General features: G+C 30.1%; 1 protein-coding gene across 1 annotated transcript; it reads right to left on the bottom strand.

The window, feature by feature from the left end:
- Positions 1-19,579: 19,579 nt before the first annotated feature.
- Positions 19,580-20,335, bottom strand: LOC137805591 (uncharacterized). Its single transcript, XM_068605532.1, has one exon. The coding sequence runs from the start codon at positions 20,333-20,335 to the stop codon at positions 19,580-19,582; it is 756 nt and encodes a 251-aa protein (XP_068461633.1).
- Positions 20,336-24,773: the final 4,438 nt, after the last annotated feature.

The following is a 24,773-nucleotide window of genomic DNA, read 5'->3' as shown; positions in this document are numbered from 1 at the left end:
TTACCACGTAGTCATTTTAATAATTCCTATTTGCAATAATGAATTACTATAACTTTTTATTCAATGCATCACTCTAGATGAACAGTAAGCAATATATTTCTAAAACTTGCTAGTGCCTGCTGAAAATTTAACAATAACTAGTAATCAAGATTATGAACAGTAGATGGCAGCCTTTGGTGGTGAGTAGAGGTTTAAACGAGTCCAGCTGAGCTAAACTCTTAAAGTTTGGACTTGGCTTGTCAAAGAAAAGGATAGGTCAAGTTTGATTCATTTATTGGATCAAGGTTAATTGAAAGTTTGAGCTTGACTTATTTAGCTCATCTCATTTATACTTTAATTATTTTTGCTTATATGAAAATTTTCTTATATTATTTTTTGACTTTATCAATATATCATCTCAATTTATTTTAATACTAATCTACTTATAGAAAATATGTATCAAGTCTTTCTCAGATAGTAATTCATATTTCAAGACGAAGCTAATGTTTTGCACAAATTCAACTCAATATTAGCTAATAGAGCCTGAACTTTCAAACAATAATGGTAATATTCTAATAAAACATAAACTAAAGAACTTTCTATTATAAACTTATATAACACACACATACATAAATGAGTTACACATGAGTTCTTAAAGTCAAACCCTTAAAGTTTGAACGCAACTCATTTAAATAATCAAACATAATTTAAAGCTTGGGTATGTCTATGTAACTTAACAGACAGGTTTAAGTATTTAACAAGCCTAGTCTGAACAGTTTTATATACATGGTGGTTGGTGTGATGGCCTATGGACGAAGCTATGATGAATGATAAAGAATGTACAAAATCTAAAGAGTAAATGGCAAAAATAAATTAAAGAAACAGCAGAACCTTGGACTAAATTCTAATAAGATCTCGTCAGTCTCAAAAGAATGATTTGGGTGCAATGACATTTTTCCTATAAATGAATTTTTTTTTGGGAACATCATAAGTTTAATACAAAAAAACATAGAACATGAAATTCTGAAAGACAGAGAACTAAATTCTGAAATTCTAAAACAGAACTAAATCCTGAAATTTTTGAAAAAACAGAGCACAAAAACGTTGAAACAGATGAAGAAGAAGAAGAATAGCCACACTCTGGTTGCTGACTGGGTGGTCACTGGAGAAGGTTCTCCAGAGTTGCTTGCTTAGGTGGTTCCCAGTAAAAACCTAGGGTTTCACAGTTAAACACCAGGGAATAAGAGTGAACACAAAAATGAAATGGGGATCCGTTATGTTTTATGTACCCCTTAAAACGGATATTTAAAACTTATAAAAACACGGGATGTTCTGCCATGGGTGTTGCAGTGCAATGACATGACAGGTGCCATGGCAGATATTGCAGATGGTGTGGTGCCATACAAGGGCAAATAGCATATGGTAAATGGTGAAGGGGTTCAGAAGCACCCGGTTATGGTGTTGTGGACATTGCTAGGAATTATAGATTCTTGAAGAGCTGGTGTGAAGTAATGTTGCTACTTGCTAGTATTACCCCGTGCTGCATTTACTAGTTCTTTTAAATGAGCATTTCTGAGGCATATATAAGCGGTACAAATTATTACTCTAATATTTAGGTTGGTTAAGAAAGGTTTTAAAAGCTCTGACGGTACCATGCAAGGTATATTAAGTAGACACTCTAATGGTTTGGTTCGTTGGAGGGTTAGAATAGAAACAGAGAGTGAATTTAATTAGGTATGTTTGGTAGGAATGAAATAGGGAGGAGAGAATTAAAAAGTGAGAGGTTCCACCAGTACTTTTCCAGTCTATTTCTCACCTATTTTCACTCATATAGTATCTTTGTTTTTTTTTTCTTCTATTAAACATCTTTAACTATTTTTCTTATCTATTTTCACTCATCCTTTATATTTTATCCATCCTTTTTCTTTCTTCTACCAAACAAGGTTTCTGTTTGCTAGAATAGGAGGAAAACAAGGGAAGAGAGAAAAATTTAAAACCGGAATTGAAGAGAAAGAGCTAGAAAACAAAAGTTTGTTTTTTTTGTCTCTAGAACTCGACTTTTCTCTCTCTTTTCTTTATGTTTTCTCTCCAACTAAACAAAAATAAAATAAATACATTGTTATATATATTTTAAACTTTTCTTTCTTTTATTTTATTGTCAATGTCAATTGAGCAAATGTGTTTTCACCTTTGAATATTAGTAGGTTAAGATTATAGAGCAAAGCTAAGATGACCACCTTCATAGGTGGTCCATATTTACACTGGATTCTTAATCCCCTTCTAAATCCTTTTACACTAGATTCCTAATTCCCTTCTAGCATCCTCTACTTGTTTGTTGTCATTGGAGACTATATATGATGATGTATATGTATATTTTTCAAATTCAACCCCAAAATCTCCATCTAATGTTAGATTCACAATCATAAGAAGTCCCCACTATTGCAATGTGTTAAGCAAAAGAAGTCTCTTGTAGCAAACAACACCTAGTAAAACCCCCTCTTCTTTGTGCATGGAGTCCTAGTAGTGAGTCCTTCCTCACTGGTCAGAAACCTCAACATGTCTTTGGCTTCGAGCATGCAATGCAGAGCTCTGGCAGTAGCACTGTTAGCTCTCTATGCCATTGAAGCTATGGCAATATTGGCAATGTGCTTCTTGCTGGGCACTTTCTGCATGATCACATCAACAGTTGGTCATGAACAAGGTTATCAGACTCGAGAGTCTACTCAGACTCATACTCATAGGAGGTCTGTAAACCCGACTCGTAGACTCGTAAAAGTTTACATCATATAAAATTTTAATAAAAAAATTCTTATACCAATTCCATAACATCTTACAATTTATTTACTGTGCTGAAACGTCGAATCAATAAAAAAATAATTTAATCTCAATCCCAATCTTTTTTCAGCCACACTCTAAATAAAAAAATCCCCAATCAGCTTAAAAACAACTCCCAACCATAAACCCAATCAGCTTAAAAATCCCCAAATCCAACCTAAAAAATAACCCTAAATCCAATCAGCTTAAAAATCCCCAACCCAGCTTAAAAATAACTCCCAACCCTAAATCTAACATTCCCACAATTAACACACAAAACCCATTCCTGAAAATGAAAAAGACGCGACAGCTAAGGCAAGGCACAGTGAGGATCCGACAAGAAGCGAGATGGCGACGTGATGATGACAAGCACAGTGACAAACATGAATCAAAATGAACATCTCTGGGTCGTTTTGGGCTTTTTTTCCAGAACTCGTTGACTCAGCCTCAAACTCGCGAGTTACACCGAGTTCGGCAAATCTGTCCAAGTCTACACCGAGTCTGACAAAAAACGAGTTCACTCGCCAGGAAGCAGTTGACTCGTAAACTCAAACAGGTTTAAGGGTCACCCTGCAAGTTTGACAACCTTGGTCCTGAACAACCACATATTTCAGTGGGAGAAAGAACCCTTGGGAATTTAAATGACGTTGGAATTGCAGTCAATGAGGCAGCTCAAAATCTGTGTCACCTTCCTTTGTTGAGAACCATGTAGGCTAGATGGATAAGATGGGTCACTTTGAGATGGAGATTTTGGGGTTAGATGCGGTGGAGAATAGTTTTGTCTGAAAGAGGAAGGAAAGGTGAGGGGTTGAGTTTGAAGAACATATGAGGAAGTTGTTTGAGAGGAGGGAGGAGACAATGGAGATGGCAGCGTGATTGTTAAGAGGGTATTGGGATCAAGTGATAAAGAACCTATTGTAAAAGGTTTAATCTAAAAGGGTAATGGTTGTCCATACACCACGGACAACCTATTAAGGTGTACACAATACATTAGCCTTATATCATGATGTTTTACTTGCTCTCTCTAGAGTTAAGCTTATTTTAGTTGACTCTTGGCCATCAAATTTGTTAGATCCCTTTCGATTTTGTTGATTGAATTGATAATGTGAAATTGTGGTAACTTCAAAGATAACAAGTCATTTTAGATTGTAGAGGTCCTCAAGTCATGAGAATTGAACGCTAACGGAAAATATTTGTCCCCTGTGATTCACTTTTATAATGTGCTGCAGAAAAAATGATTTTGTGCTTTTCTAGTCTTCCTTTGTCCTGTATTACCCATCTCATATAATGGTATTCATATATATATGGTGGAAATATAAAGATTTGTCATAGCATGCTATAGAGGTGTGGTTGCCATGGCCACCATATGCAGTGCCGTAGTGTTACATTTCACTGTATCAGCCAAAATAATAGCATTTTGCAGTGCTATAGCATTTTGTATTGATGATGTTAAAAATTCCGAGAATGCCCTTCTATGTTAATTTGCTGGAGGGGTATTTTATGGAGGTATTTTTTATTTTATTTTGGGTACTAAAATGTAGAAAACTTTCAAAGTTTTAACCATACCTCACTTTTCTCCTCTTCTACCTTGCGACTGTTGCACAAACGCAGTGCAACTCTCTGCAATCACTGTGTGACCCTCTGGTGACTCTCTCAGGCAACCAATGTAGCAGCTTGCCAGTTTTTTTACTTCCATATCTCGTTCTCATTTTTTTTTTCAGTTATTTCTTCTAAACCTGTTCTCTTATTCTCATCAATCTTTGTTCTGTTTTGTTTTTCTCTCTTCTCTCTTTTTTTTCCTGTTTTCTTTTGTTCTTATTGTTTTCTTTGTTCCATCTGTCTGTTCTCTGTTTATTGTTCTCTTTGTTCCATCAGTCTGTTATTTTACCATCTATCGCCCAAAGACCCAAATCCATTCTCTCTTTTCTCTCCCTTTGGTTAGTCATGGCATCCTTTTTTACTATTTGCTTAGGAGCTTAGACCAATAACTTTTTTTTTTAAATTATGAACATGTCAAGATTTGAGTATTTTTATTTTAAATTTTTATTTTTATGCATTTACTGTATATAGTATGGAATATATAAACTGTATAAAAGATTTCAAAATGGCTATCATCATTTTTTGTTATTAGTCGCTAGGTGCCACTATCCGGGATTGATTACTATAACTGAAGAAATTATTTTTCAAGGACTGCGGTGATGAAACTAGGTTGCTTCACTTTTGAAGTATTATGATATGATCTATGGTTAGTTCGAATTTCTTATTATTTCAGAACTTGTGCATTTCTCTGGCCCTCCCTTTGGTGTTTGAAAATTTCAGAACAAGTCCTTTTCCCTTGTCTGATCAATCAATGCATTAATTATAATGTGTCTAATTTCAAATTGTCATGTCTTCCACAAACGAAGTTTCTCTTCCATGCCCCACGTTGTTGGACAATTGATCTTTCCACTTTAAGAAAATATTTTATTTTCAAAATGTAGTTTCGTCAATATACTTTTCGTGGGTCCATTATATGGAAGAAATGGGGGTCATGACGATCCTCTTTCAACAGTAGAAAATTTTACCTACAGAAATGTCATCAGTTGTTTTGTGAAGTATCTATCACCTGTTGCATGAATACATGAATGAATTACAAGCAAAAAAATTGACACGACGAATGAAATGCATCAAAATATAACATCAGAAAGTGATACCTGTAAACTAGCGAAAATTTGAAAGTCAGTTGTTTGGAACTATACATGATGGTTAAGCTGCAAATAGTGTGATTTCATTTCATTATGCATTAGCAAGTATTAGGGACCAAAATACTGAGACAGGAAGGAAAGTGTGTGATGGAAGAAGGCCAGGATGGTAGAGATACCTTTCAATATATGTTCAAAAATGCCATAAGTGTGTGATGGAAGAAGGCCAGGATGGTAGAGACACCCTTCAATATATGTTCAAAAATGCCATAACCTCGTGTAAATTGTATAAAGTTTAGGATTTCATGAGCCATATGTTGGGCCTAGTAGCATAAAATAATTGGACCAAATGTTTGGGCCAAGTAGCATAGGTTTTTGGGCTTGTGGGCTTGTATTTAGATCAATAGTAAAATAGGTCTAGTTAGGGTTAAACGGAACTAGTTAGGGTAATAATTGGCTTCTTTGAGCCCAATGTAACCGTAAAACATCTAGGGTATGTTGGAGGACAAAAATTACCTTGGCATGGAGAACATGGACGTCCACATGGCAACCTAAAAGTGGAGAGGATTTAGCATGGAAGGTGTGAGTGAGCTAAACATGGTAAACATGACTCCACATGACACCTTCTCATTGGAGAGTTTTATTTTGAATTTTTAAATTTTGGTTCCAAAATGTTCAACTCTCTCTTATATAAATTGAGGTGCTTGACTCTCTAATTCTAAGATCAATATACGAGTGAATTGCTGTCAAAGTTTGCAAACTTTGTCACTCCTTTGTTTAGACTCTCTAGGATAAACATCTTGATCTTCTTCTTCACTTCTTCAAGTGATATGGCCTAACCAATCACTCTCCTACCTTTCATGTACCTTCAAGGAAACCATAGCTCTATTGAAACCATCCTTGTCTGTTTCATCCATTTGCTTCTGCCATTCATCTCAAAATTTCAAAGAAATCAATCGGTCAAGAAGGCAACACCATCAAAAGCATCGAGAGTTAAGTGTAGTTAGGTGGGGAAGAAATTGATACGCCATTTGTTATGATTGAAAATTATAATCATATATGGGTCTCATTTCTAAATTGAGAGGGATCACTAAATGAGAAGATATACTGAAATTATTATTTTTAATAAATTTTAACCAAATACAGTCTTGTTAGTATGAAACATTGTTGAAGCTGAAAACATTGTTGGATTGGGAGAAACCGTTGGAGGATGATAGTCTCCTTAATTCTGTAATAAAAGTGGCACCATATTCTTTCTTGCTCTCTTTCTCTTGAAACCTGTTATCCTTTGTATTTTGCATTTTGAGTTTCTATCTGTAAACGAGATGTGTCAAGTCAAGTCTAAACAAGTGCAAACCAGACGTCCAAAGTACGGGATCCAATGGCTCAAAGATGCAAGATAACTTGGAGTGAGTTATGTTTTTTTGGGGCATCATTATGTTGCTTTAACCCTTGTAGCAACTTTTTATTATTTTAATCCTTATAAAAGTCAATGTAATATTTTTATTTTTTTTGCTTTTGTTCTTTCTGTTATTTAATCGTCACTCTACTCTTTTACTCTTTTAAGTATTGATTGAATCGAGGAGTGGAAATGAGACAATGAAAAAATATAAAGAGAAAGAGTGAAAAATGTGGTGTCCTTAAATTAAGGAAATATAAGTGAAAAATTGAAAAGTAATTTGATTGATGTGATAAAGTAAAAAATTTATTTGATATATTTATAAAATGACCAAATGTCATTGGATTAAAAATGAGATTAGATTGAATCTTAAAAGTTGTTTTAATATATATTGTCCGTGTTGGGTTAATTTGTTTGTTCTATTATTGGTTGGGTACTTGTTTATAGAATAGCTGATTATTTAAGCGTAAATAATAATGTAACTTTTTTTTAAATATAAATTGAAGTTGAAATAAAATAATAATTAAAAAAATCATTATAAAATGTTAGCAAAAGTAAAAATTATAACGTAGAACAAATTAAAATATTTTTTCCTTAAAATATCAAAATTTGAAGTAATTAAAAAATAAATAATATATTATAATTATTGAAAGAAAAGAAGATGAAAACAACATGAAAAGAAGTCATACTTATTCTAAAGAGTGCTCTAATTTATTAGATTTTTCAAGGTCATTAATTCATTAGTTAGGAATCTAAGCAAACATTTAAATTTAAATGTTTAATTCTTGTGACAATTCTTGAATTCCACTATAAAATTGTGCAAACATATCAATATTATGGTGAACTTGGGGTTGTGTGGCCTAATAACTCGTTATTAATGACGGTCGATTCTATCATGTTGTCTGATATCATTAACATTAATAGAATTTTATTTTTTCAATTTCATTAAATCAATATGTTAACTTAGGAGTGATTTATGCCTTTAAATTTGAAACTATGGTGCTCCATAATGCATATAATAGTAATTTCATAAAGAGGTATCCCATGTGTGATATGATGTGAATTAATCCCATGTACTCTTTTTATAATTATTTAATATTTATCTAATTATTATTTCATATTTTTTTTGATATTTATACAATTATAAATTTTTTTATTGATTTTTATCATTGCAAAAAAAAGAGTATCTTTTTTACATTGAATACTTGATAATATTATGTTTTCTTTATTGTAATTTTTGTTTTTATAAAGATATATTTAATTAATATTTGAAATCGTAAGGGGACAAGTACGGGTATGGATATAGGTCACTACAATAAAATCATGAAATAGAAACTAATTTTTAAAGACCAAAATAATTAGTTGCAATAGTAATTAAATTAGATATCATTTTAGAAACTAAAAGAAAAATTGGTTTCTAAATTCATTTCTATTATTGTTAAATAGTTTCTAAATTGGAATCTAATTAGCAACCAAGGTTTTAACTACCAATTATTTAGTTTCTAAATTTGGTCTCTAAAACCTTGGTTGTTAATTAGATACCAATTTAGAAACTATTTAACAATAATAGAAACTAGTCTAGAAACCAATTTTTCTTTTAGTTTCTAAAATGGTATCTAATTTAATTACTATTACAACTAATTATTTTGGTCTCTAAAAATTGGTTTCTATTTCATGATTTTCTTGTAGTGGGTATACCCATTCTCTAAAGATGGAGATGCGAAAAAAGATTTATACTTATTAAATATAAAGATGGTGATGAATTTTTATTTTGGGGATAAGAATGAGATAGTTAAACTTGCACCTGCTTCACCTTAGTGTCATCGTTACATTAAATAATGTAATAATATGCATTAAAGACTTTTTTTTCCGCATGAAAATGCAAAAAAAATTACATTCAGAAATTTAGTCATATAAAAATATATAAAAATTACTTTTCTATTCTCTCTTTTTGATCTCAAATCATTTGTAAACAATATCTTAAACTATATATAAAAGAAAAAATTATATAGAATTTTAGTAAAATAAAATGGTATTAATTATCACTAACTAAGAAGTGTATACAATTATATGTATATTGGACTTGAAGAATAAAAAAGTCTAAATATTAGAGAAACTAGTTTTGATTATGATATTTGAAAAAAAATTAGTAGAAGGTATTAATTATCACTAACTAAGAAGTGTATACAATTATATGTATATTGGACTTGAAGAATAAAAAAGTCTAAATATTAGAGAAACTAGTTTTGATTATGATATTTGAAAAAAAATTAGTAGAAGGTTTGTTGTTTATTATAGTTTTCATTGCATGTTTTTGTGAGTGTTGATTTACTATCCAACATAAATTTAACCTTAATCATAAATTTTGTTTCCAAAAGTTAAAATATGTTTAAAAATATTTTAATTTTATTTGAATCGATTAAAGTCTTGACATGTTTTCATAGGATAGTTGATTAGCAATTTTGATAATAAACCATAGAATAAACAATTGACTTATTATAGTTAGTCTTTAGGAATAATGGATTAACACACTTAATAATCAATTAATATGTTTTTAAGTTTTTTCAGATATGATGAATAGAAAAATAAATAATTAGTTGGTGAACTCGATTAAAATAGAGTGTTTCTCATTGATAATAACCTCTCTTTTTTTGGAATAATGGATTAACAACTTAAAATCGTCAATTAAATGTATTGGAATCAGTTTTTAAACTACATTTTTAAACTTTTATTAATTAAACCTTTGATTTAAAATCAAAAATCATATATCATACTTTACAAAACTCGATTAGATGTTTTCGAGAAATCAACTTAATTGTTTTCATTTGTTCCAAGAGTGCGTTGAAGAATTTTTAAGAAATTTGTCAATCTTTTTTGGTTTTGTCAAACAATTCTAGAAGTTGTGTATTGGTATTGAAAATTTCACTTGTGATTATTATATATATATATATATGATAATCTTTTTCTTGTTGTTAGTTTTTCTTTGTGAAAATTTTTAAGAGTTGTTTGTTGTTTTCTCTTATTGTGATCCAAAATTAAAACATATCTTTCTTGTGTGTTTAAGAGTTGATGTTTATATGTTAAACATATAAAATAATGAATTTCAACTATTTTAAAATTGAATAACTGGATGGATGTATGATCTGAATTAATAAAAAAATTGTGTAATTTCTTTTATATTTTATCTATCTTTTATGTATTATTTTTCCTGTATTGATTTCTAGTGTTTTATCTTTATCAATCTTAATTTCATGATTAATTACATTAACTCTTTAATTAGACTTGTTTTAAAAAATGTTTAAAAAACAATTAATGTTTTAAAAAAAATTAAAACCAATTCATCTCCTCCCCTCTTAGTTTACCTAAGTCTCATATTCATTTACAACATATATATATATATATATATATATATATATATAAAGTTAGTAAAGCAATTAAAATAAATAAAACAACTTTAAAAAATTATACGTATAACAAAAATAAATATTGTAACAAAAGAATGTAGATATACAAAATTAACATAAAAATGTATATAAAAAATTAGTAAAATATATATATATATATATATATATATAAAGCATATACAATAAAGAAACATGGAAATAAAGCATATATTTCAGGTCATCCAACTATTCAGGAAATAAAGCATATACAATAAAGAAACATGGAACCACAACCAGATCATCATTGTCTTCCTTGTCTAGACAGTCATAATTTTATAAGGAGTTTTCAAAAATTATATTTAAGTAATTATATCATAAAGACTAAAAATATATTTAAATGTGTCCTGATATATTGACACTGTAAGTAAAAATACATTCTTAAGAAACAACTAAATTAATATTTTAATTTTAATTTTAATTTTTAATTTAAAATATTATAATATTATTATAAAGGGTTGTGAAGTGGTGTTATTTACTGCGGTCAACAAAACTTTTTCCAAAATTAACTTTCTGTGTATCTTTGTGACCAAATTATATTAAATTAGTTCTTGATACTGTATAGACTAATCATTTTAATGAGAGTTTTAAAAATCTCAATCATATCGTCATTTTATAAAAATAATTTATTTTACTTATTTTTCGCTTCTTTATTTATTTCATTTCACGTAAAATGACGTTTAGGAAAGTTAGGAACGAATGGTATACTTTTAATTTTTTTTTGTTGCTTAATTTGCTTGCGTATAATTTTGAAAATTGATTTTAAAGTTCGCTTAAGTTTATTTTTTCACATCTTTCTTCCCTTTCGACAACCTTAATACAGATAAATTACTTATAAATATGGTCTTCCAGATTATACCTAACTATAATATATAATGTATCCAAAGAAACCAGTTAAAAGAAATCCGAATTCCATACATGGTCTTATAATTGAGTTGAGCTTGTGAAATACAATTCTCATACATCTTCTGCGAATATTATTTCCTTCATTGTGAATATGAAAATTTTATGAGAAAATTTTCAACCACAAAATGTTTGGTAGTTTTTGCTCAATCATACTATATTTTAAGAGTAAACCTCCACTGATTAAGCATCAATTTCTTTAGTTGTCATGATTTTGCAATTAGTGATTTACTTTAACTCTTTTTTGTGTAAACAACAGTTAACAATAAAATAGAAATTAAGAAATAGATTCTCCAGGTTTTGTTTGCCCAGTGACAGATGATTATTTGGAGTCAGGATGTCATTGAGATGATAGATTCCATAACATGTAACATGAAGTTTTGTAAAATAAACAAATAAAAAAAATAAAATAGAAATTAAAAAGTGCAAATATTTTTTTGTAAAATCTAATAGTAAAGTGACTAAGGGTGAGAATATGAAGAACTTTATAGACAGTATGCAGTCGAATTGCAGTGAAGAAGTGGATAGAAAAGAGGAAAGTTTGAGTGTTTATTTTCCTGCTCTGACCATTAAGAAAACAATCGATGTGCATTCCTTTGATTTGTAGACAGTATACTGTGTTCATTGAGTGAGAATGATTACCTCTGAAGAAGGGAACAGTCACAAAAGTTATGATAATTTAGCTTTTATCATGTTCATTGTTGAAGAAGCCAATGCTGAATGAACTCACAGTTCAAAATGTGTGTTCATTATCAACATAATTGTGTTACCGTTTTGGTTTTCACTTCACTTAATCTTGGCTTGCTTACTTTAGGGTTAAGGCTCACCTAATTAGTCTAGTCCAAGGATCACTAGTCCCTTAATCATGATACAAATTGAATAAAGAATCTAATTATGCCCATAACTCGTCTCAATATTTTTTTTACGTGTCTTTTCTCACTTAACATAAACCTAATGTTTTGCTTTTTATTTCTTGACTTTGATTCAGATTCATTTCACGATAGAGTTTAAGTACAAATCTTGAAATGTAGAATATACTAAAAGTCACAATAAAAAATTCCACTTAGTTTATTATTAGGAAAAAAAGTAATGAATGAGCTTATTTAAGAAAAAATAAACCGTTTTTTAAACTTCTTTATGTATTTGTTAAATATACTTATTTTAAAGATAAGTAAATAAATTTTATTTTCTTCTTAAACATTTAATTATTTTAAAAATTACTTATTTCAGAAATATTCATTTTAAATTTAAACAAACTGGTATAATGCATTGTAGTTTTACATTTGTATACTATTGTTCAGTTATAAATCATCGTATTTAAAGTTATATACCATTCATAATTTTTCTTATTGATTGACAGTATAAAAATCTCTTACTCAAGTAACGTATAATTTTTTTTAAACCATCATTAAAGGACCAACTTTTTCTTGAAGAATTGCAAGGTACGTAATCGATTGTTCCACCTTGATTTAGAAAACATACTATTCTACCAAAGAATTGACTTTGATTTTTATTTTTACCTTAATAAAATATAAACTTATATAAAAATTAATTTAGCAGACAAATATACAAGAATAAAAATCCTAAATGTCCGGTTCTTCATTTAAAATTAAAAATAACTATAACAAAATGAAATTGCAAAACTCTTCTGTCTATAATTATTTTCAACGGATTTTAATTTTTTTTTATCTATAACAAATAATCTATAATTTGTATTATTAGTTCTTATCTTAATAATGAACAAAAATAACAATTTGAGAACACGCAATACCTATCCAAATAATAATAGTAATTATATGCTTCTTAGTTAACCCAAAGGGAATCATGGAATACCATGTTTGTCTCCCACTCCAACTTCCCAAAAGCTCTAATAATTCATACTGTAATTGCATTCAATTATTTCAAGATTACATTCTTTTTTCTCTTAATCAAATATTTTTTACTCGTTATAAATGAAAATTATTTATTTTGTTGAAGCAATTTATCGCCATAGTTGTTGCAATTAAAATACATTCAAAAGACTCATGTTCCATCTTAAAGATAAGTCATCCATAAAAGGAGACATGTTTAAGTGTCTTCGTAATTTAAAACTTCATTCGATTTAAAATAATTTAAATTTAAATTTTTGTATAAAATTTTAAGAATATTAAATACTCTATTTCAAAGAAAATGAAATTATAGTTTTATATAGACACACGCACTCCTTTTACTTAATCTGCTCTCTAGTTTATTTCATTAAATTTTTACAGGAATAAAGTTCAAAATAATTAATGTTCTCTTGGATAAATTATGAATAATGTAACATTGAGTATATATACTTTATTATTATTATTATTATTATTATTATTCTTACTTGGCATATTCTTGATCACTACCGTTATAAGCATACAAAGCAGCTATTTTCGGCCAAGCCTAAAATAACGTGAAGCATCGAATAAGTAAGTTGATTACCTGAAGCTTTGTGAATGATAATTTTGTGATGGTTGAATTCATCATCAATGACTTTTTAATGTATTTGGAATAATGTTAAACTTTGATTGAGGTTGATTTGATAAAACTAATATTGGTCAAAATTAAAAATGATGTGAATTATATTTGAATATTTTTATTATAAAAACATTTAATTAAAAAACTCAGTATTAATTTTGCATTCAACAGAACATAAGTTATAAGTGTTGGATTGTTGTTTAAATATATAAATGTCATTGAATCTAATGTAAAAATCTATAAATAATTTATAAAACTTTCATTATATTTAAAGAGTTTATTTTTCATCCTTGAAATATTTTCTAGACTCTTTCTAAGAATATAAATAGTATATTTTGATTTACCATCAAAATGAATGATAGATCAATATAATATAATTTAATTATAATATTAATTTAGATAATTTATTATCTATTTTATCATTGAATTAATTCAAAAAAATTTCTTGGGGTGTTGATAATGATAAGAGTGATGCTGATTACGTACAATTAACATTTATAAAGTACAGTCAATTCACTTTAAGTTTTTAAGATATTCTAGTATTGTTTAGATTGTTTAAATTGAGATATTGTTTTCGCTGGTTGACTCGATTGTCGGTTGATTCGAACGGTAATTTTTGGCCCTCCTGTCTCCACCTGAGAATTGAACTTTCTTGAATTGAAGAACTTCTCACCTGCAAAGACAAAAGGGCGCCTTGACGACCGTTTGCACTCTGATGCTCAAGTCAGTACCGGGACAAAGAAACAGTAAGTGAATAAAGTAGTTTTAGTCTTAGAAACGGTGTATAGGGTTCTTACCACCCTTTATATAGGTTGCAACTAGGGTATACTTCTGTTATGTTACTCACATATAGGGTTTCTGGGAGAACGTCCTTGCGCCGCTATTACACAATCTTAGTGTAATCTGGTACATAAGACTTTCCCTTACTAGAGTGCAACAACTAATAGTATGGCTGTCAAGGTACCAACTTATGCACCACTATTGCAGGGCCATCTGTTCTATGGGTGCCTTAAGTATTCACGTGTCATGCATGCAGTCCTTCCCTGAAAACTCTAACCCTAACGGGCCTTAGCGTCTCCTAGGAACACTTGCTTGTGTCGTACCCAAATGTATCATACACACCCCATGCATGATCCTCTCGTGACTTAGGTTTTTTCTCGTATCTGGGCGTTGACTTCATGTCAACTCATACGGCTTGCAGAACCCAACTTACGTGGCCCACCATTACTATCAGTCCACCGATGTCCGATGTCCGATGTCCGAAGTCTTTCTCTCATGTCGATGACCGAGGTCTGACATGTACAAATACAATTATCTAATTAAAGAGAGATAACTAATTTACATGTATATTAGGTTATACTTTTAACTATATATCTAAAAGTTTAAATTTTTCGATCATATTTTGTCTCACTTGACTTTAGTGGACAAAAAGTATTTTAGGTTAGGAGAAAGCTTTAATTTCCATAGCTTTTGAAAGAGAGAACAAAGAAAAATTGATTTGGATATTCATCGAGTAGTTTTAGTAAAATTATGAATTTTGCTTCATTACCGTTGGATTAGGCTAAAAATTTGTCATTAAGTTCGTGGCATATTGTTCTTCATTTTGACCGTTGGGTTCATCAAGTGAGAGTCTATGGTTGGAGAAATCAGTTTTGTATTATTGCTCTATTTATGTTTATCTTTCTTTGTTCTTCAAATTTTGAAAGTGTTCTTACTTTGATGTATTTTTGTGTTGTAAGCACTTGTTTGTATATTTGATATAATTCTCTAGTATTTGTTTTGTTCTCTGGAACTTGATGGACTGGTTTGTGCATGTGAGTTTTTACTTCTCATATTGAGAGAATTTTCCCACATTAGTATTAGTGTCTCTTTTGTGATTGTTATTGCTATTTTGTATTGTTATTGTTCCTCACAAATTTTTGCAAGTTTGGAAGATTATTTTTGTTGCATATTTTCGTTTATTTGGTTGTTGAGTTGTTATTCCAGTATCAATATATTAAATTGAATGTTTTTTTATATGTGTTGTGTGGTTATTAAAAGGTTGGGTATGTTAAATTATAAGGAGATAAATATGTGTAAAGTTATTGAAAAATTATAGTGTTCATTTAAAAGTTAAAGCAAATAATATAGTAAATATTTGGAGTCTAATTTTGTTGTTGTTGAGTAGTTTAAACATGGTATATGTGTTGTAATTGGTATTTGCATGTAGTATTTATGAAATATGTGGTTTTGTGTTGATATTGTTCAAGCTATGTTAAAATAGTAGTGTGTGATCATTACATGAACTTCTCCATATCACTTAAGGGTCAACATGGAGGTGTCAGAGACTCAAGTTATGGTTTGAGGCCCTAGTAGTAGAGATGACAAGATAATTTTCTATCCTCTAGAACAAATGACAAAAGGTCACTCAAGTGTTGAGGTGTGACGATGATGCATAAGGTTTTTGGACATTATTAGACCATGCAACTATGTATCATTGCTCAAACAACAATGTGGTCGCTCAAGTGTTGAGAAGACATTATGTTTGGTGCTTCTAAAATTTGTTGGATTATTTAATAAGTAGCATCATTCAAACACTACAATTATGCTCAAATGGTGAATGTTGGTCGCTCAATCGATGTGTGAGCATTTAGACAAGAGAGATTGAATCAATTCTCTCTTTATTGGAGATGTCTCTAAAGCGGTGAAAGGAAATTAATGTAAGAAAGGTCATATCAATTTTCTCCCCTTTAAAACACGTGTCACCTCATATATGAGAGATCTCTCTAATAAAGAATTCTTCTTTTATGTGAGGGAGCAAGGTTACTTAAGTGAAATGAGCTCATTCAAGCAACATGTATCTATTGGGATATGTGTGTATACATGATTATATGCATATATTTGTATGATATACATAGTGTTGTATATTATATGTAAACACATGTTGAATATTGTGACCTAGTGTGACTATGTATGGAGAGGAATATCTACGTTTATATCGTGATATTTTATGGTTGCATGTTGAGGGGTATCTAGGAATGTATTATGGTCATAATAGTCATAGTATTAAGCACAAAACTCATTATAGAAAAAATATACTTTAACTTCAATGATGATTTAGATCACGTAGATTAAGATACTAGATAGTGAGAAGTGAAAATAGGTTTATACATTGGACAAATCATCCTGACAAAAAAAAAATTAAGGATGAATTCTATAATACTTCTTGTACCTATATAGGCTGGAGGGCCCAGATAGTACTTGTGACTTAACACACAATTGTTGGCGTATCGATGATCTCTTGGTTACTTCAAGTCTCCTTTCTCAAATGTTGATGCTCAGTCGGTCGGGGGTTACCTGCAAAAGGTACTCTGAGACTCAAGTAAGTGCTCTGGTTTAAGAGTGCATTTTAGTAAATGGTAAAAACGCATCTTACTCCTCCACAGGGGCTCTATTTATAGTATTGATTTATGGGCCTTGACCTTGATAGGCTGAACATTAGTTATTAACTGACATGTATAGTAGTCCCTTGATACTAGGAATGTGTATCTTTCAGTTAATCAATTATTCTTGTATATCTTGGGATGTACTTTGACTCATTCAACGCTACTTGTGACTATTGTTACTTATTGCAGTCATCAAGATGTTCTTTAACTTGTGCGGTCAATCACCGAGATCGAGATTGATCCGTCCGGTGCTGACCGGTACACTTCTAATAGATTAGTTGCTAAATACTTTAACAAAGTTATTTTAAATTGTTTAGATGTAGTAGGTTTATGACTTTTGTATTCACATGTATTGTTGTGATATTATTTACTGTGCAAATGTAATATAGCTATATATATAATGCGTTATGAAATATCATTTTATATAATTTATATCAAATAAGTTGTTCACCCTTATCTATATTTTACGAAACGGTTGTTGTTATACTCGAGATGAGAATAGGCTATATTCCCTAGAGCGGTGACAACAAAAGTGGAAATGAGTATTTTAGTATAGGAATTAGTTATATAGATATTATCAACTAATATTTATATTTTTTACGATACAAAAGTTACATTTATTATTTTAATTTATGATCAATTCTAAATATTCTTTATTATAACCAAATTTGAATTAAATATGTTTTTTATTCAGTTTATCTATTCAATAATGTTAATTTTATCCTGTCTTTTGTATTTTATAAATATTTATTAAATTGTATATGTATGTGTGACAATACATAGAGCACAAATTAGTACCGTGACTCGATATGAACTAACATTGTGAAGTAATAATTATTTAAAACAGAAATATAAAAGAAGAAAACAAAATTATTCGTTCTTATTGATTATACCATTAGACACGAGTCATGTTCTGGTTTTCCACTGTAGGAACAGGGTGGCCATCTTCAAAATTTTGTAATGCTCAAGCAACTGGAACATAATTTGATGAAAGGGGTTTTCAGAGAACTAAAAGAACTAAGAAGAGATTAATATTTTATTCAGCACCAAGTCATCACTATATTCTATATAATGCTTATTTATTTCATGAAGGAATGCTAATTGTGTACCCAATAATTAAATCCTCCATGTTAAGTAGTAGAAGGGAGAGAAAATTGGATGAAAAAATTTAAAATTTGTTGTGGATAATTAAAAATCCAGTGAGAATGTGGTAATTGAAAATGAAGTGCATTTGCTTGATAATCGAACAATCGTTGAGAAGAGAGTAATGCAAACGTGGGTTATTGTTGATTGTTGATGAGTGAGAATGTGGCACTTGAGTTAATGGTAGGGTCGTTAGCAGCATGTTTGGTTAGCACACGCAATATTCATACTCCATTTAAACCATCTTTGGCCAACTTCTCTTAGCCCATCCCATCATAAAAGGAAATATCAAACAAAACTAAAATAACTCAAAGGTCAAAAACTACATTTAATAATTAATAATTTTAAAATCTCACCCTTTTCTTTCTTTTTTAACTTTTATGTCCCCATCTTGTTCACTATGTTGGTGTCCTCCAACGTATATATTTATCTTCTTGTGTGGTGACTAAAAACTCTTTTTCTTATTAATATCATCACATATAAAAACAAATAAATAAGGACAGTGCTATTTTGTTAACGTGATAAATTGTTGCATTTGATTTATTTATTTTTTAGATGTTTATCTCATTAATAAACTGACGTCATTAGATTGTTGAAAGAAAAATAATTGGAAGTGCTTTTTGTACTTGTCCTGTTGTCCTCAATTAATTTCATTAATTAAGAATCATGCACTTAATTAAACAAAAATATACTTGTTATCACATCAGTGACAGGACGGCGTATTCTGTAGCAGCCAAAGGAGGTAAGACATTAAATTCATCAAACAGCATATTACCTCCATTTCATTTTTATATTATTTTATGTAAAAAAAATTGAATCTGTATTTAGAAAAATTATATTGAAACATGGTTATGAAGATCTGTAATTAAATTGAGTTCGTAAATTAGAAGATGTGATGATGATTCAGCAGCAAAAGGAAAAAAAGGAGTGGCATTATATTTAAAAATAGATAAAAAAGGGTAGAAAAGAATTACAGGCAGGAGCAGGCATTTTTTGTGTGAGTGTCGGATTTCTCGTGATTGTCATTGAGTCCCATAATGAATAGCCACCAACCTAAGGAACAAAAATAAACTTAGAATTCACCAAAAATAAATAAACGAATCCTCTAATGGTCCTTTATGCATCACTCCACAACTGTACAGATACCCCTTCTACGTGAAGTCAATATTATATTTTCCTTTGGCTCAAGCAACAATCCAATCACCATAATACCCCTATCCATCTCTAACTTTTACCCAACCCACAAGGCCAATCACGTCAATTCAACAATAAAAACTCTCGTCACGTCTACCTCACGTGACTTCCACCCTACGACGCTTGCGGCAAGGGAAACGACGTCGTTACCGCCACGCTGCTGTGATCCTTGCAACTCAGTGCTTTCAGTATTCTCCATGACACCTTCCCGGGGCTCCGATTCCCGCCCACCTTCTCCGCCGACACAAACATCGTGCTCGATGCGTTCCTCCGAACCTGCCGATTCTTCATGTCGTTCAGCCCCATCTCCGCCGGCACCTTCATCGTCCCGAACATCAGAGAGTACCAGCGCGGCTTTGTCGCCTTCTTCGACGCAGCCTCCGGCAGCGCGCCGCTCCTGCCGGATAAATTCCGGTCAACCTCCGAGACGGAGGACTCTCGCAGCCTATTGTAATCCAAACTCTTGCTGTTCCTCATCATGAGGCGGCGAGAGCCGGTGCACGTGCTGACACTGTTCGATCGCGTCACGGAGGAGAGAGACTCTGATCGCCGACGGCGCGCGGGCGATTTATCCTCTTCGACGATGAGGTTTTTGAGCGGAAGGAGTTTGCCGCAGAAAATGATGTCGTCGGCGGGGCACATGTCGGAGCTGCTGCTGCTGCTGAAGCCATTGAAAATCTCGTTATCGTGTAACGACGAGGGTCGGAGAATTTTCTTATACGACGTTTCGTCCAAGCTTGGAGTTCTGGAATTCCGGTTAAGTGGAAGGTCGCAGAGCGAGAGTGCCTCCTCTTGCTCTTCTTCTTCTTCGTCTTCTTCTTCTTCTCGGGATTCCAATTCTTTCATTATGTGTGCTTGCTCTTCTTCCATTGTTGAACAAAATTATGGGAACAATGGGTGTATATATATAAATATATATACGTGTGCGGTTTTCTTGGGTGCGGTAAAATGGGATGTTACTTATTTTGTAAGCAGATTTAGGAGCGAAGTTAATAAAGTAGTTGCGAGTTTGAGTGAGAAGCTAAAAATGAAAAACCGTGATTATTAGAAAGGGAAAAAGAAAAGGAGTGGTGGAAGAAAGAAAGAAGGGTGAGGGGAATTATTAGTATCTATCACACTTTAATTTTTGGGTTGGAGTGTACATAACGAAATTTCTCCCTGGAGTTTTATCCTTTAGGTAGGGTGCTTTGTGATTGTTTTGGCGATGGCTTCTAGAGAATAATATAGGAATGAAAATGAGAATAGGATACTGTGTCCATATAAATATTCCAAATTAATTTCAAGATTTTTCAGTGGCTGCTTTGCAAATACAAACACAACTATTCATGATTTGTCATTGCTGATCTTATTAATTAGCAACAGTAAAGGCAATTAAGGTTGCGAATAATGAGTATTAAGTATTAACGTGAAAAGAGTGGAGCTTTTTTACTGGTTTGGATTAGTGATGAATTTTGATTTAGGCCGCGTATGATTCGTAGCACGTTTTGTCCAAAGTTAAATACAGATACACACAATCCCCACTGGCCAATGTAGCACCGAGAGACCCCACGTCATGCCCAATCTCCTATTTACATTTTATTTTTTTATAACACCTAACTCACATAAACCTTTTCTTTTAAATTTCTATACTTAATTAAAAAAAATATATATATATATATATATAAATACACTTAGGTTTACAAATTATTTCACCTAGTTTTTGAGGTTTGCACCCACTTATATATAATGAAAGGCTCTAATCTCTAGTTGATGTGGGATTCCAACAACTTTTTTATGTTTATTTATATCTTATTTTTTAAATATTTATTGAGTTTTCTTTTAACTCTTTTCTATATAAGGCATAATTTTTTATTTTTTATCCACTCATAAAGTACGTTAGTATTTTTTTACGTAGCATAAAAAAAGTTATATTGTCTATAAAAAATGAGATTTATTATTATTTTTTGTCATTTACTTTAACTATTATGTTATTTAAAAAAAATGTTTAGTAATTTAGCATTATATTCCAATATATAAATATTGTTAGATGATAAATATGTTTTATTGCTATTATTTTTTAATATTTTTTTTATTACATTCTCTATTTTAACTATACTTCGCTTTATTTTAAGTATTTTATTGTGTCTATTTAAAAGTATGTTACTTTTATTTTATTTTAAATTCACATAGAAATATGTAGATATATAGTATAAGATTCATAATAAATATGAAATATGAAAAACATATAACAATTGAAAGGTAAAATAAATATGATAAAATAATTTATCCACAAATAAAAAATATAACCAATTTATAATTATTTAAAAATTAAAAAAAATACAGATACTTATAAAATATATTTTACCAATATTTATATAAAATTATTATATAAGTATGTTTAATTATGTTCTTTAAAATTTATAGGACATTTTTTTCAAACAAATATCACTTAATAAGTCAATTTATTTACTTTAAATTATTAATTAGTTTTTCATCTTCGAGCTAATTTTATTAAACAAAATTTTAGGTGACTCAAAATCTTAATCAAATTAACTCATTTTGTAAAAACGTCTGGTATAATATTATCATAATAGCATTATCCAAAAACAATATAACTACATAGATATAACCTCTACTGGTAGCATGTTATATAGATAATATACAAACAAAATAATGTAAGGGTGAGTTGATATAAAATAAAATATATTATTATATAAATTTTGTCATTATATATAAATATTAATGTACTCATATCTACATATCATGTCATGACTAAATGTAATACATCTTTTAGAGGATTTTAAAAATTATAATAAATCAGTTTTTAACACTTTATATTTTCTACCAATGAGACCTTGGCTAGTTTATGTTCTCGATATTAAGGTACACAAAACATATGCTACCAAGGTATGTACACTTGTTACAGAGCTACATATAAGTCTTATTCAACTTCTTAACACCTGAAGTTCAGTCCATATGATTATATCATTAGTGAAGTCAATATACTTATGTTAATGTGAGTGTCATAGTTATTACTACCACCCAAACATGATATCACTCTAAGCATCCTTATACCACCCATCAAGGATTAGGGAAATCACTCATCTGGGGGCCACTCAACTAGAGTCAAACACCTTATATACATATATACCAACACATATACATGTTTATAAGACAATCCAACTCGGATCTACCAAAAAGGGCAAATATATCATGCATACATTATGTCATGTATTTCATCATTAATCATATACATTCGTAACATATATAACTAATCATACATTTTGTACAACATATAATCAATATAACATTGAACACGTATATAAAATCATATAACATAACATAAAATCATAATATTCCTACACATGGTCGTTTGAGCAAGCTTTTCTCGCTTAAGTGACCTCTTTACTATAAACAAGGTATCAAGTATCTAACTTGATCGGTGATATTGTTACTTAAGTGAAATGCAATCTAAGAATAACATCTTTTTTGGGTTCTCCTCACTCTAGCAACACCCTCGTCACTTGAGTGTTCTCGTCAACACTCGAGCAATAATCACTTGTTGTAAATACTCCAACAAGTTCCAGAGTCACCTCACCCATTTGACATTTGAGCGTCCAAGACATGTGTCATGCAATGTTACATATTCAATACATGTGCATATCGTCTTCGTTACACCTAAGCATTCAGAACAACATTTGAACCACTGGTCATATTTTCTTAGTGTTGTCGAACACTTGTGTAAAATGCTTTCGAAGGAAAGAGAATTGTCTTAATATCTCTCTCGCTCAAGTTTCAAGTGATCGCTTGAGTTATATGTCACGTCACTTGAGTAACCTCACATCATTTGAGTGATGTATGATGGTAAATGCAATGATTGTATACCAATTGGGTCTCACCTAAGGTACAACATATCGTTCAAGCGATATTCAACCTGATAGCACACCAAACTCGCTCAAAACATTTCTAACATCTACAAGTGATTCTACATTTCTCACACTCATTAAGAAGGCTATTCTTGCACATACTACAACAATGACACTTACTCAAACCAATAGTTTCATGAGAGAATTCACATATCTTCAAATTCTTTATAATCCATACATTAAAACAATCACCACATTCTAAAGATGTAATATTAGATTCTCTTACCTAGATTGAAACGTATTTTATTTGTAATTTACTTATAGCAATCCAAGAAAGCTTTCGGAATATCAACTTCACACCGACAACGTCTTTCGATAAAACATCCAATTAAGAAAAAAAAAATACTAGAACACAAGTAGGGTTGAATATATTTTTCAGATCTAGACTTCAATAATTTCAAAGTAATTTATATTTTCCCAACTCCTCAAAATCTTGTTTATTTTAAAAATAAAGTAATGAATGAATTTTCAGAAGAAGAAAAATAAACATATTAATTTGTATTTATAAATTTTTATTTCTTATTCACCTAAAATCTACTTATTAAAACAATACTAGCATGTTACACATTTCACTCAAAATTATAGTCGAATCAATTAAATTTAATAGTAATTTCTTGGAATGTTGGATTTATGATTTAAATATAAAGTGAATTTGAATCAAAGCTATTTATTTTCGTGAATGGAGTTTTACTGTAAAATCATCCTTTATGTACAAAAAATGTGTCTTTCAATAATAGTATTACGTGTCAATTTTTGGAAAATATGATGTTATCAAATAAATATGTTTTTCATATCCACTTGGTTTGAGTAGAATTTTGAAAATTTATTTAAAAAAATTTAACCAATAAAAACTCATTTATTCAAACTTTTTATTTCAAATCTGGTGAGAAGGCATCAGCATTCACTATTAGATGTTTGGATTAGAGGATGTGGGGAATAGAAAGTTGAGGGTGTGGGGAAGTGGAAAGTTGAGGGGATGGGGGAGTGGAAGTGCGAAGAAAGTTGAGGTTGTTTGGATTGGAGTATGATAGAGTGACTGTGTGAGAAAAGTTTATTGAAATTGGTGATGTGATGGTTGTAAGGATGTTTTAATTATTTTTAATGGTATAAATTGTAAGATTACAAATTTATCTGTGTATAAAAAAATAATTTTGGGTACATTTTAGTTAATTAAAATAATGTAAAATTTTAATTATAAATAAAAGAATATAAAATTATAATTATAATTATTAATAATATTATTATTTAATACATTTATTTAATTATTATTAATTTATTTAATTTATATTTATTATCATTATTTTAAAATTTTATTTTAATTAACATTATTATTTTATAAATTAATTTTACATATTATTTTTATTTTAATATTTAAACATTTATATTATTAATATTAATAAAAA

The sequence above is a fragment of the Phaseolus vulgaris genome, chromosome 3, assembly GCF_000499845.2.
Source record: "Phaseolus vulgaris cultivar G19833 chromosome 3, P. vulgaris v2.0, whole genome shotgun sequence".
Lineage (NCBI taxonomy): Eukaryota > Viridiplantae > Streptophyta > Magnoliopsida > Fabales > Fabaceae > Phaseolus > Phaseolus vulgaris.
Note: the sequence above shows the minus strand (reverse complement) of the source record. Positions and strands in the feature narration are given on the sequence as shown.